Source organism: Cotesia glomerata, linkage group LG3, assembly GCF_020080835.1.
Source record: "Cotesia glomerata isolate CgM1 linkage group LG3, MPM_Cglom_v2.3, whole genome shotgun sequence".
NCBI classification, from domain to species: domain Eukaryota; kingdom Metazoa; phylum Arthropoda; class Insecta; order Hymenoptera; family Braconidae; genus Cotesia; species Cotesia glomerata.
This window is the reverse complement of record NC_058160.1, coordinates 25,232,240-25,245,610: the sequence shown is the minus strand read 5'-3', so window position 1 is coordinate 25,245,610 and position 13,371 is coordinate 25,232,240. Positions and strand designations below refer to the sequence as shown.

At 26.9% G+C, this 13,371-nt stretch overlaps 3 protein-coding genes across 4 annotated transcripts; all 3 read left to right on the top strand.

Annotated features, from left to right (window-relative positions):
- The first annotated feature begins 903 nt into the window (after positions 1-903).
- On the top strand, positions 904-2,647 carry LOC123260987 (allergen Tha p 1-like). Its single transcript, XM_044722409.1, has 4 exons — positions 904-1,043; positions 1,660-1,828; positions 1,903-1,997; positions 2,379-2,647. The coding sequence occupies exons 1-4, from the start codon at positions 1,038-1,040 to the stop codon at positions 2,478-2,480; spliced, it is 372 nt and encodes a 123-aa protein (XP_044578344.1). The 5' UTR covers positions 904-1,037; the 3' UTR covers positions 2,481-2,647.
- A 352-nt stretch (positions 2,648-2,999) lies between these two features.
- On the top strand, positions 3,000-4,559 carry LOC123260985 (sepiapterin reductase-like). 2 transcript variants are annotated; one of them, XM_044722407.1, is made up of 4 exons: positions 3,000-3,356; positions 3,428-3,732; positions 4,046-4,292; positions 4,529-4,559. In XM_044722407.1, the coding sequence occupies exons 1-3, from the start codon at positions 3,122-3,124 to the stop codon at positions 4,286-4,288; spliced, it is 783 nt and encodes a 260-aa protein (XP_044578342.1). In that variant the 5' UTR covers positions 3,000-3,121; the 3' UTR covers positions 4,289-4,292; positions 4,529-4,559. The 2 variants fall into 2 exon arrangements, with proteins under 2 accessions (XP_044578342.1, XP_044578341.1); XM_044722406.1 differs by lacking the exon at positions 4,529-4,559 and having other exon boundaries at positions 4,046-4,354.
- A 1,067-nt stretch (positions 4,560-5,626) lies between these two features.
- On the top strand, positions 5,627-12,731 carry LOC123260975 (RNA-binding protein 33-like). Its single transcript, XM_044722390.1, has 11 exons — positions 5,627-5,751; positions 6,012-6,111; positions 8,149-8,705; positions 8,801-9,675; positions 10,164-10,300; positions 10,380-10,544; positions 10,634-10,885; positions 10,974-11,124; positions 11,222-11,346; positions 11,684-12,316; positions 12,399-12,731. Exons 1-11 carry the CDS (start codon positions 5,741-5,743, stop codon positions 12,570-12,572), a joined length of 3,180 nt encoding a protein of 1,059 aa, XP_044578325.1. The 5' UTR covers positions 5,627-5,740; the 3' UTR covers positions 12,573-12,731.
- Positions 12,732-13,371: the final 640 nt, after the last annotated feature.

The window sequence follows — 13,371 nt, the reverse complement described above, 5'->3', positions numbered from 1 at the left end:
AAAATATTAATTATTAATTATTAATGAAAATTAAGTTAGTCGACATCTAAAAATTTTTAGAATTTTTTTTATTAAAACAGTTATTACAAAAAAAATTTTCATTTGTAAAACTATAAGGGTAATTTTTAAAAAATATTAATTAGTTTCAATTTGATAATTAAAAAAAAAATTAAAAACGTCGGCTAACTTTAGTATTATAATTATTATTGTTATCATTATTTTTGCTATAAAAATAACAATAGAGTTATAACAAGAAGAAATAAAATGCATAAAAAATTTTAAAAATAATAAAATAAAATTTAAATTTCAATACTTGAAATCATTAAAAAAAAAAAAAAAATCTAAAGATTGGTAAAAGCATTTTAAAGAGAAGCAGTTGAATTTTCGTAAGATGTACATAAATTTGTACAGCATTAAAGCATTCAAAGAAACGATACGTAACACGTAAATTGCATAAATAAAACAGTGTATAGATAATATTTACAAAAAAAAAAAGGTGCGAAAAAAATTACAATAATAACTAACAATGCATCTCAATATTATTAGTACCTCTCAATTCATTTATCAATAGGAATTGTTGCTCTTTGACCGTCTATCAATTTGCTCATAATAATTAGTGATTCATAATATTTTTCTCAGTGGGTGCTAGCAAAAAAAAGCCGACAAATGAGCGAAAAAAATGAGCGGTCTGCAAAAAAGTGAGAATGACGCAGAAAGTTTTCTTACGATACCGAAGATACAAGATACTGGTTAGTGAATAGCGAATACAGAGATGATTCAACATATACACAAGTTAGTTATTATATAGAAAGATATATCTCATCAGTATGCCAACGACAGTGTAAATAACACTTAACATGATCCCCATCAGCCCAGTCATGCCCACGAGTCAATGGAATGAGAAATATATGAAAAGAGTGAGAGAGTTCGGCGAATTAGGACCCTTCGGCGGCCAATATAAAAGAGGAGACACTCCAGACTCAGCATCAGTTACTTCTTGCTCTTGGTTCTTTCATAACTCTTGCTAACGCGTCAACATGAAGGTAATTACATCTACGTTAGATTTATGTTTACTTAGACTTATATAATCTTTAAATCAGTTTTATTACTGTCAATTATTTAAAAATATTTTCTTATTTTCATTTTTATTTTAATTGAAATAATTGCTTATTTCTAATTGATTATTGGAAACTTTAATAATAATAAAATTGGCAGACACCTGATATAGTTAGTAAAAAATACTACATGTGTACATTAAAAAAAATTATAAGTGAGAATATTTATAGCATCATAAAAATAGATACTGAAGTTAACAGTCATCATTATCAAAAAAATTCCACAAGTCGAAATTAAACAACAATTATAAGTTCGAATTTATAAAAATATATCTTTTATTATAGTTTATTTGTGAAAAAATGTATGATATTAGACTCAACAGTCACTTTACAATTTTTTTATTTTATTTAATAAAAAAATTTGTTAGAAAAAATTATTTTTTAAAAATTTCATTTTTTTCTTTTTAAAATTTCTACATGTCAATTTTTCTAATTTTTTTTTGCCATAATTTATTTGGTGAATTCGGGTAAAAATTTTCAAATTTTTGCTGATTTCAGTATTATATGAAAATTTATAAAATATAAATTTTTTTATGTTGATTAGGTTGTCCTAGTTTTTCTTGCGGTTGTAGCAGTAACCCTATCTGCATACACTAATAAATGGGATAATATTGATGTTGATAAGATTCTTGAAAATAAGCGACTTTTGGAGGGCTACGTTAAGTGTTTAATGGACAAGGGGAGATGTACGTCGGAGGGAAAGGATTTGAAGGGTAAGTATTATTTGGTGAAAATAATCGAATAAAAAGAAAATGTTAACTTTAATCATTTTTTTTCTTTAATTTAGAAAATTTGCCTGACGCCCTTGCTACCAATTGCGATAAGTGTACTGCTGCACAGAAAGAAAAGAGTGAAAAGATCATCAGATTCCTTGTAAACCAAGTACGTATTAAGTTTGTTATGTCATTATGATTTTTGCTTGTTTGTTTTTATTATATCCACATTATTATGTGTAGTTTAATACTAAAACCAGTTATGTGATTAATGTTACACACCTGTAAATTGTGATTATTATACATATGTATGTGTGTATATGTTTAAAAGGAACTATTCCTTTCAAACCCGTTTCACTTTCACGTGCCCTAGTTTTAAAAAAAACAGGAACGTGTAGGTACTCCCAAAAAGTTATTTTTTATTTATTTATTTTTTACTTAAAACTTCAAATAAAAAATAATACCTATTAAAATTTATTATAAACTACTATATTTAACAGTTATATTAGTAATAATCCACATCAATAATATTTTTAATCTTTTTTTTCAGAGAAAAGATTTATGGGATCAATTAGCTGCCAAATACGACCCCAAGGATGAATACCGTCAAAAATACCAAGATCAAGCTAAAGCAAAAGGAATTGAAGTTTAAATTTTATTAAAAACTAATAAATAAAATTCATCATTATTCGTCAATCTTGACGGGATTTGAAATATTATTATAAAATTATTATTGTATACAATTATTTAGTTGCTATTACGTGATTATCATGTACTTATTATTTGTTGAAGTGTATTAAAAAAATTACTTGTTGAAAACATTGTTTTTTTTTTTTTTTTGAATAACTTAAGTTTTTATTTCTCAAGTTAATTTTATTCATAATTAAATTAAGAAACAAATCATTGATAAAACTCGTAAATAACATTTAAATAAGACAAGTGATAAATGTATATATCAGCTTATAATATCATGCCACGCAATTGGAATACTAATTACTTTTTTTTATTTTATAAAAAAATCACTTATAAAAGCAAAAAATTTATTGATTAAATTATATTGCCAAGAATAAAAATTTTATTAGGATTTACAGTTATTCATTATTTATTTTTTTTTAATTAAAGTTTTAAGAATTTATTTATAATTATTTATTCACAACTAACAAGTGATCTGTGTTACCTGTTGATTCTTCTCGTTGCGTTACTGGTATTATTATTATTATCGTTGTTTTGGTGACGTCGACATTGATCTGTTACTTGAGATTTAATATAATCAAATCAGAGCAGTAAGCAATAATGGCGGTAGAGTTATTATCTGGAAAAGTATTTCTCTTAATAACTGGAGCAAGTAAAGGAATTGGACGTCAAATTGCAATAACGTTTTCCGAATTATTGGATAAAGATTCAAAGTTGTTATTATTAGCGCGAGATGAAAATGGATTGAAGGAAACAGCCGGTAAAATACGTAATCACGTACAAGTTGATTACGTTAGTGTTGATTTATCTGTAGCTCCAGCAGATCGTTTGACTGGTAAGAGTTAATTATTTAATCATGCAATAAAACTGATTTATATTACCAATAAATTATTTATTGACTTGCAGATATTATTAACAAACATGTTAATCCTGGTGAATATGATCAAGCTGTAGTTGTCCATAATGTGGGATCTATTGGTGATCTGTCAAAATTTACAGATGCCATGGATGACTTTGATTACTGGAGGAAGTATTATGATTTAAATGTTTTTTCACCAGCTGTTTTAAACTCCGTGTTCATGAAAATATTCAATGAAAATGTTAAAGCTAAGAAATTAGTTATCAATATAACGTCACTGTGTGGATTAAAACCTTTCAAGTCTATGGGATATTATTGTTCTGGAAAAGCTGGACGGGAAATGTATTTCAAAGTAATTAATTTTATTTATTAGATTTTTAATTTAGGGTTAAGTAGTTCTTAAAATAAAGTAGCTTAAAATTTTTATACCAAATTAATTATTACAAAAAAAATATTTTTTTTAATTCGCATTTATTATTCTTTAAAATTTCTATATGTGGAAATTTTTTTCATTATAATTTAATTGTTATAAAAATTGTTAGATGTCTGCTAAATTCAGTATCGCTTTAAATACTTTAATTTATTCCATAATTTTTAAACTAAACACTTTTTTTTATTTTTTTTTATTTATAATGAACAAATGATAAATTTTTATTATTTTATAGGTGTTTGCTGAAGAATTTCCTGAAGTGAATGTTTTAAATTACTCACCAGGTCCAGTCGAAACTGACATGCTGAGAACGATAGCAGAAACATTGGCTGATAATAAAACAAGAAAACAATTCAGTGATGCTCGTAGAGAAAGAAAACAATTAACTACCGATCAAACAATTAATCGTCTTGTTGGAGTACTAAAAGATCACAAGTTTAAGTCCGGTGATCATGTTGATTATTACGATGAAATTTAAATGAATCAGAACATTTATTTTTTTGGTATTTATATTAATAACTAAAGTTAGCCGTTTTTATTTTTTTGATTCTTTTTCATTTATTTAATTAGAACAAAAAAATATTTTTAAAAAATTGCACTGATGGTTTTTCAAATTTTTTATGAATGAAGAATTTTTTTTAATTTTTTTATAGTAATTTTTTCAATAAGAAAAATTATAAAAATTTTTAGATGTCGGCTAACTTAATTTTCGTTATTTATATATATTCAATATATATTTCAGTTTATCTATAAAATAAATATTAAATTAAGTAAAATGGAGTATAATGTTGTCTTTAAATTATTTGTTAAAACAAATTTTAATACAGTTGTAAAAAAAAAACAAATATTGACCTTTATTGTTGATAATATTACAAACTTATAATTGTTGTAAATTTTTCAAGTGTCAAATTTATTATAAATATCATATCCATAAAATCAAATTTATGACAATAAATGTGTAATTAAAGTAAAATAAGCTTAAGTAGATAGAAAAAATACAGGTGACGGATATATTTTGTTATTTACATAAAAATATAATAACATTAAAAGTTAGCACTCACTTGATAATTTTTAAATTGTATTTAATAAATAAATTTGCTTCGAAAAATTATTTCTAAAAAATTGCATTTTTTATTTATTTAATTTTATAAAAATCAATTTTTTTTTCTCCTTTCCTTTGACATAATTTAATTGTTAAAATAATTCTTAAAATTATGAAATATCTGCTAATTAATTATCATAAAAATATAACTAAAATATTAATTGAAGGGCTTTCTTCTTATAATATTGTTGATAAACATATGTTATTAAAGAAAATATACTTAATACAAATAAATACCTGAAGAAATTAATAATAATACTCTTTTTTATAACATTGAAAGTTATTTAAAGTTTTTATTATCCTCCACATACATTTTCCAAGGTTTCATTTAAGGTAAGAGCCTCAGTAGCTGCTCACACACTAGTACATGCTCACTCCATGTATTTGTACATCTATATTCACAAATATAGTTACTGGGGCTTTTACCTTATTAATGTTAATCTTTAGATGAGATTATTTGAATTTTACCATGAAAATTAAATAAACTGACACTCAAAAATTTTTAATTTTTTTTTTAATTAAGAATTAGAACTAAAAAACTATTTTTAAAAAATTCCACGGATAGTTTTAAAAATTTTCTACATGTGAAAATTCTTGTTTTAATTTTTTAAAAATTATTTTTCAATTAAATAAATTATCAAAATTTTCAAATGTCGGCTAATTTAATTTTCATAATTTTACCTCGTCTTATACAAATAGTTGTATACCATTATACCCACTAGGGTGCGCTGGGAATGGTGTAGTTTTTTAGCTTAGACATTTTTTCTTCTGTTTGCTGGTTACAATTTACAATAATCGATTTGGAGCAGCCTTTACCAAAAGAATACCATGTCAGATCAGTAAGTTATTTTTATTTCTCTAATTATTTATATAAAAAACTCGTTATTATTAATTACTTTACCTGTACAATAGAATTATTCAATTGTTGTAAGTTTAAATATTAACTAATATTTCAAAGTAGGTCAAGTTGTAATTATACGCTATAATAATTGACAGGTTAGAAAAGTAGCATTTGACAATGATTATATATTGTGCATTGTTTGCCCATCTGTTTAATTATAATGTAAAAATAACAAAACACGTTTATTTGTGTGCGCAGAGATGATACGTTGCTGGATGAAGATCTTGGAGATGAAGAGTACGACCTTGGAAACGACGAAGAAGAGGCACTACTTGCTGATGACTATGAAGTTGATAGGGTGAGCTAGCTATTTAAACTGTCCTTATTGTTTAAGGATACAGTTGTTAAATCTATCTTAGAAGAAAAAAAATAGTTTATTGATAATGAAATCAATAATTACCTTTTTAGCTCAAAGGCTCAATTAGAGTGAGCTGCGATAAGAAAAAAAACATTTTGTCATGCTCTATTAATTTTTTTTATCTTGCTGTTTTTAGTGACACCCACAAATTTTTTCTCACAAATATGTGATTTATTTATTTGTATGTATTGTCAATATAATTATACATTTTGTGTGTCTCAATTAAGACATACTTTGCAAATTTAACAATGGCATGGGTGAATGTGTTTCAACTGTTTGAGAATTATTTTATTTAGATCAATAATAAGTCGTTTTTTATTTTTTTACCGAATTATAAAAAAAAAAAAAAACCATTACACATTCTTTTTATATAAAGGTGAAATTAATTCTAAAATACTTTCACTAATTGAGATGCTCAATGAAATATAGTCGTAAGAAATTTTTTTGTTTTTATTCTTTTATCATTTTGTTCATCATCGCTGATCAGTACTCATAGGAATTGTTAATAAAATAAGTAATATGTGTACATGAAGAAAAAAAAAAAAAAAAAAATTATAAAACGAGTAATTGAATAATTTGTATTGATGAGAGCGAATGTTTTCGGCATAAATTTTAAACTCTTAAACGTGAAAGATAAGAAATTTTTTTTAAGGCGAGCGATTAGTAATTTTCATTAAGACCAAGGGAAAGTATTAAAAATTGAAAATCATATGCTAAATATGAATATCTAGCCGATGTATTTTTATTTTTCTTTTCCAAAGTTCTAGAAAAAAAAAAAAAATGTATGAATTGTATTGTTAAAAATTGTTTTCCATACTTGATAAATTTGTGACGTAAAATATTTTTACATAAGCATTCTCAGCTTTTGAATCGATTTGATAGTTATTATTTATTATTATTAATTTATCATCCATCAATTATATCGCTAATTGAATGAAATCCTATAAACAACAGATAGAAATTATTCCAAAAACAAATAAGCAAAATAAATTATTTTATAAAAACATCAAGTCGAATAATGTTGAATACTAGATTTTAAAAAATTTTGAAGACGTAATTGAGTATATTACGTCATACTCATTACATAGAAATAATATTACATAAAACGGTAAAATCAATCAATGTAAATAAAAAATTGATTCTCTGTTATAGAGTATGTAAAACACGCGCGCGTCTCTCTTTCTTTAAAAATGTATGTAATCTATGTAACTTGCGTATTTTTGAATGCAGTAGCATAAAGTATTTTTATAAATAAATTTTCATTTTTTAGAATTTATTTTTTTGAATATTGTTTAAAATTTCATCTTGATTTAGTGTTTTATAAATAGTAAAAAAAAATATGTTTTTAACAAATACTTTATGCCACTGAAAAAAAATATAAAAATAATTCGCTGTATCTTTTATCAACACCCTGTAATTATAACGATGAATGATTTATCGGAAAAAAAACCAAGAACAAGAAAAAAAAAACCCAAGAAAAGCTTTTAGCTCAAAAATGCGCTTTAAAAAAAAAAAAAAAAAAAAAAAAAAAAGTCAGCCACGTAAGCACATAAATTGTACCACTCAAAAGTCTCACTTTTTCCTTCTCTCCTTGTCACGAAACATTAATTTTTCAACAACTTCACTTATTATATCACAAAAGCATTAAAATAAGCCAATAATTGAAAAAAAAAAAATGTCATAAAAGCTCATAGAAATAATACCGTCCTCTAATAATGTCTATCAGTCTTATACTTTTAAATCTTAAATATATTTGTTTATAATTACACTATTTCGCAATATCACAATTTTATACTTAAAATTAATTATTTAAAATAAGTAATAATCATAATATAATTATTATAAGAATAATAATAATAATAACAATAATTATTAAATAACAATAGTACTAGAATAAAATATAAAAAAAAATTATAAAGTCTAAAAAAATAGGCATAAAATTCATAAAAAATATTTGGCAATTTAATTCTCGAGCAGCAGAATAACTATAAAGGAGAAGAGGAAACAGACGATGTACTGGACTTAGGAGTCACGGATGCTCTCGACGATTTAGAGGGCGAAGACGAAAATGTTGAGTATAGAAATGAGACTGATAGTCATAATCAAAGTCATTGTTATAATCCTGATAATGCCAATTGTCATGGTACATACTACGAGCAAGAGGAGCACGTTAATTACATTGAAGAGCCGATTCACGATCAAAGTATGCTGCAAAATCCATCTCAAGTACCGATGGGTGATCTTCGAGAAAAATTACTGAAGAACAATGTTAATAGTAATCTGCGTGTCGCCGGTAATGGAGGTGTGCCGGGTGTGGAGGAGGATGAGTGTGAAGAGGCAAGGGAACGAAGAAATCGGTTTCAGCCAGAACGGACTATTATACCACCGAAGATGAATCATAACATACCGGATACTTTGGAGAATGTCGTCACGACGGAGCATTCTAGACCGCCGGCTTATCGCGGTCGTGGACGGGGTCGTGGAATCAGAGGGATGCGTGGAGGAAGATTTCCTCCAGTAAATTATAATCCAAGGTATTTCTTTTTTTTTTTTTTTTATTTATTTATTTAATTTTCATTTATATATTTTTAATATTCTTACTGATCTGTATTTTCTTTTATTTTTGTAGATTTAGTACTCGAGGTCCAATGTATGAGGACCAAAATCCACAATTCAGGCCACCGATAATTGAAAATAGACCTCCAATGTATCAAAATGGGCCTCCGATGATGAATCCTCCGATGATGAACCCCCAAATGTATCATCCAGGTCATCAACAACAACCCCCAGCAGCACCACCACCGCGATTCCCACAGTACCCACAAAATCATCCTCCACATATGGGGCCACCAGCTGGTCAACACTTCCCCGAACCAGCTGGAATCCGACCAGCATTTAATCAATTTCAAGGAATGCCACCGGGCCCGAGAATTCCAGGACCGAGAATGGATTATCATCCCAGACCACCGGGACCACGTTTCAACGGGCCACCTAATCAGCAGTTACCTTACATGGCCCAGCCGCCTCATTATCCAGGGCCACGACCACCTCTGGAAGGTCCACCTATGCATCATCATGAGCAGATGCCACCAGCTAATCATCCAGGAATTCATCAACAACGTCCGATGGGACCGCCGATGCATCCAGGACATCCGATGCACCCACAGGACCGTCCTAATGGAATGATGCAGCCTAATTTCCCTCGACCACCAGGTCCTGCTCATGGTCCACCGATTCCGCATCATCCAGGTGTCCAGCCTAGTGGACAGAACTTTGAGAATCGTCCACCTATCCAAGAACCACCATTCGACGGAAGAAATGTTTATGAACCAAAACCAGGTTTTAACAATCCACCAGGTGTTAATCAATATAATGCTGGTCCTGGTCCTGGTCCTGCTGGACAACCGTCTACGTTACCGGTTTTACCCAATGTGCCTCTTCCACAAGGTCATAAGATTCTTATTAATCCTCATTTTCGAGGCAATCCACAGCCACCTCTTGATGGTAATTATTTTATTTATTTCTTAAGTTTTTTTATATTTTTTATTAATAAAAAAATATAATTAATTTAAATCAGGATGTTGTAGACCAAATTGATGTTATGTTTTTTATTTCATTTATTTTAACATGCGACGTTTCGTCAATTTTAAAATTTATTTGTATATTACAATTAAAATGTCATGCGCAGTAATTTTTTGTAAATTAAGGACTATGTGTTTTTATATTGTAAAATTTTAAGGTATTTATTAATTTATTTTTTTAGATATTTGTATTGAGTTTTTGGTTTTACATGAAAATTATTAATTGTTTATTTGGTTGTAAACATATAGGCGCCTGATGATGTCAGAATAAAACTGACGAAACGTCGCATGTTAAAATAAATGAAATAAAAAACATAACATCAATTTGATCTACAAAATCCTGATTTAAATTAATTATAGAAGAATTTAGACCTGATTAGAGCAATAATATAAAAAAAATATTTTTTTTAGCAATAAGAACTTGGGATAATTCACAATCTCAAGCATCCAATGATTCATTTAGACAGCCATCAAATCCTACTTATCAGGATTCTTATAATCAGGGGACTCAAGATTACAAAAAAAATTACTCACAAACTAAAAGTGATGTAAGTAAATTACATTACAATTATTATTCAATTTTTTAAATAAATATGTTATAAAAATTACAATATATTTTTTTTTCAGGATCCCTATGCATATTTTTCGGATGTTTGGCAAGAAAATAAATCATCCAAAACAAAAAGTCTTAGTCCATTAAAATCTCTTAGTGAAAGTAATTACTCAAGAGATAGTAATTATAGAGATTATGACAATAAATATAAATCTGATAGCCGTGATAAATATAATGAGGTATAGTAGTTTATTATTATTTAAAACTTGAAAAAATTATTTGATTAATATTACGAATAGAATTATAAAAACATTTGATTTTATTTTAGGATTCAAGATATCGAGAACGTACCCCACCGCGTTTAAGAGAATATTCTCCAAAGCCTCGTTCTCATAACTCCGATTCATACAACGATCATTCACGCAAGCCAATTGACTCTAGTCGAACTCAAAGCCGGATGCTTCATAAACGGAGTCCCGATCCCAGTGACAAGCCTAGCCGAGAATTAAGTCCTAAACGATTTAAAACAGCAAGAAATACAGGAGACAATGATTCAAGCAACTCTGAAAAAAAATCACGGGTACATTTTTTTTTATTTTGTTATGATAATGATACTCGTAAGTTCATAGTGTAATAATAAACTAAATGGTTGGTATTTAAATGTTTAGGAAGAAGACTTGGATCCGGAAATGCGAGAGTATCGTCAAAAAATGGAAGAGCAAAAACGATTGAGGGAAAAATTACTTCAGGAAAAAGAGAATAGACGAAAAAAAGCAGCCATGGATAAAATAGATGAAACCAAAGATCAACAAACTACTGGTAAAAATTTAATTAGATATTTATTTATTTTTTTTTTTATTTTTTTTTTATTTTTTTTATTGATTTTGGAAAAAAAAATTTATTATTAAAATTGCAGATAATGTACAAGAAAGCAAATCTGCAGCTGCTACAGCTATAAAAAAAGAAGGTATTACTGAAAATCCAGCTCAGTCGGCAGTGAAAAGAATTCGCACCACAGCTGGAAATACTCAAGCGATAGAGGTATAACATTAACTACTAATTTAGTAGAAATTGGAACTTTCAAAAATTATTTTACGTAATAACAAGAATGAAAATATTGAAGTCATTTTTATTGTGTATTCTTGTAACTTAATCATGTAGGCAATTACAGCTTATTAAATACATTAGTTTATTTTTTTTTATAACTCATTACATGGATTTTATTGTATAATTTTTTTTCATATTTCGTAATAAATATTTTATGATTTTAATTATTTTATGTTTTTTTTTGTTTCCTTTTTTTTATGAAAAATAATTTTGGAATGAGCTGGGAGAGAAATCGTGCGATAAAATAAAAAATAATTGGTGATTTTTGTAGGGCGGAGAAAAAACTAACGTTCGGATCATTAGAACAGTTCAAGCAACAGATAAAAATCCGTCTGCAAATCAAACTGATGATGAGACAACTGGAACTACGGATGCTCAAAAAAAAGTTTTGATACAGACAAATACTAGACGGGTTGTACTTCGAAAGCCGACGGTAAATGCACAAAGAGTTGTAGTAGCGATGCAGAAAACTAATTCCGCTGTTCCAAAAGCAGGAACTACGACGCTAAAAACTGTTCCAGTAAAAAAAACTGTTTCTCTGCAAAAACCTGTCTCAAATCCAACGCAATCAACTGCTGTTGCAACTCAAAAATCTGTTGCAACAATTGAAAAGTCTACAACACCACCGAAAAAAGTTGCTGATAAATCAACGACTGTTGCTAAAAAATCTATTGTCAGTAATCAGAAAACAGTTGTCAAAGACGCTGCCAGCAGTGTTAGAAAAGTTATTGTTAGCCCAGCTACAACAAATGCTAAAAAAATAACAGCTGGTTCACAAAATAATCAGAGAATAGTACTTCAACCTAATTCAATAAAACCCACTACAGTTATAATTGAAAATTTAGCTGCTAGTACTACTGAAGCACAAATCCGGCGGATGTGTCAAGGAATTGGAACTCTTGAAGTAAGATTTTGTTTCAATAAAATATTTTAAATTAAAATGATTTTATGTCAATGATTTTTTATTAAATAATTTTATTTTGTAGAAAATAACGATGGGCGATGGTACTGCGACGATAGTATTTAAAACACATTCAGCAGCGATGGTATTCCACAAAAAATATCAGCGTAAAATGATTGACTTATCTATGATTAACGTAAGGTTGATTTCTAAAACCACTACTGCTAATAAATTAATCAAGAATGCAGTTAAAAAATAGCAATAACTTTATAATATTAAAATAATCAACAATAATTATCATATAGATATTTTATGTATTTATTATTTTATTTGTTATCATCACATACGAATAACATTGACAAACTTTATTTACTTACTTTTAATTAAGAAGTCTTAAATATTTTCGATTTAAATCGTCGCATGCAATTTCTCTGATATAAAAAATAAATAAAATATATTAATAAATGTTTGTACATATAATGGATTTGAAATTTACAATTACTTATGTATATATAATGTAAAAATAATTTTCAATTATAATATGATGAAAAAATTAGTTGTTATAATTTATTTATTTTATATAAGTGATAAAATATTATCATACTTTTTTTTATTCGAATAAATAAAATAATATATAATTTAAAATTAATAGAATTTTTTTTTCTCACAAAAACTAAATTACTGAGAAAAAAAAATTTAACATAAAGAAATTTAATAAAAATTACAAGTGCCAATTATTAAAAATATTTTTTCATAGTATTCATTGATTTTATTTTTTTAAATGAAACAGTAATCAGCAGATATTTGAAAATTTTTAGAATTTTTAGAATTATAACAAGTAAACTATAATAAAAAAAAAATATTTTATAAAATTCGAACTTATTATTTTTTTTTAATTTCAATGTGAGGAATTTTTTTATTCCATTTTTTTTCATAGTAGTTTAATCATTATAAGAATCTAAAAAATTTCCCGATGTCTATTAATTTCAGCATCATTTTTTCTATAATTAAATTTTTATTTTTTGAACACGAAAATCCACGATCATTTACTATTTTCA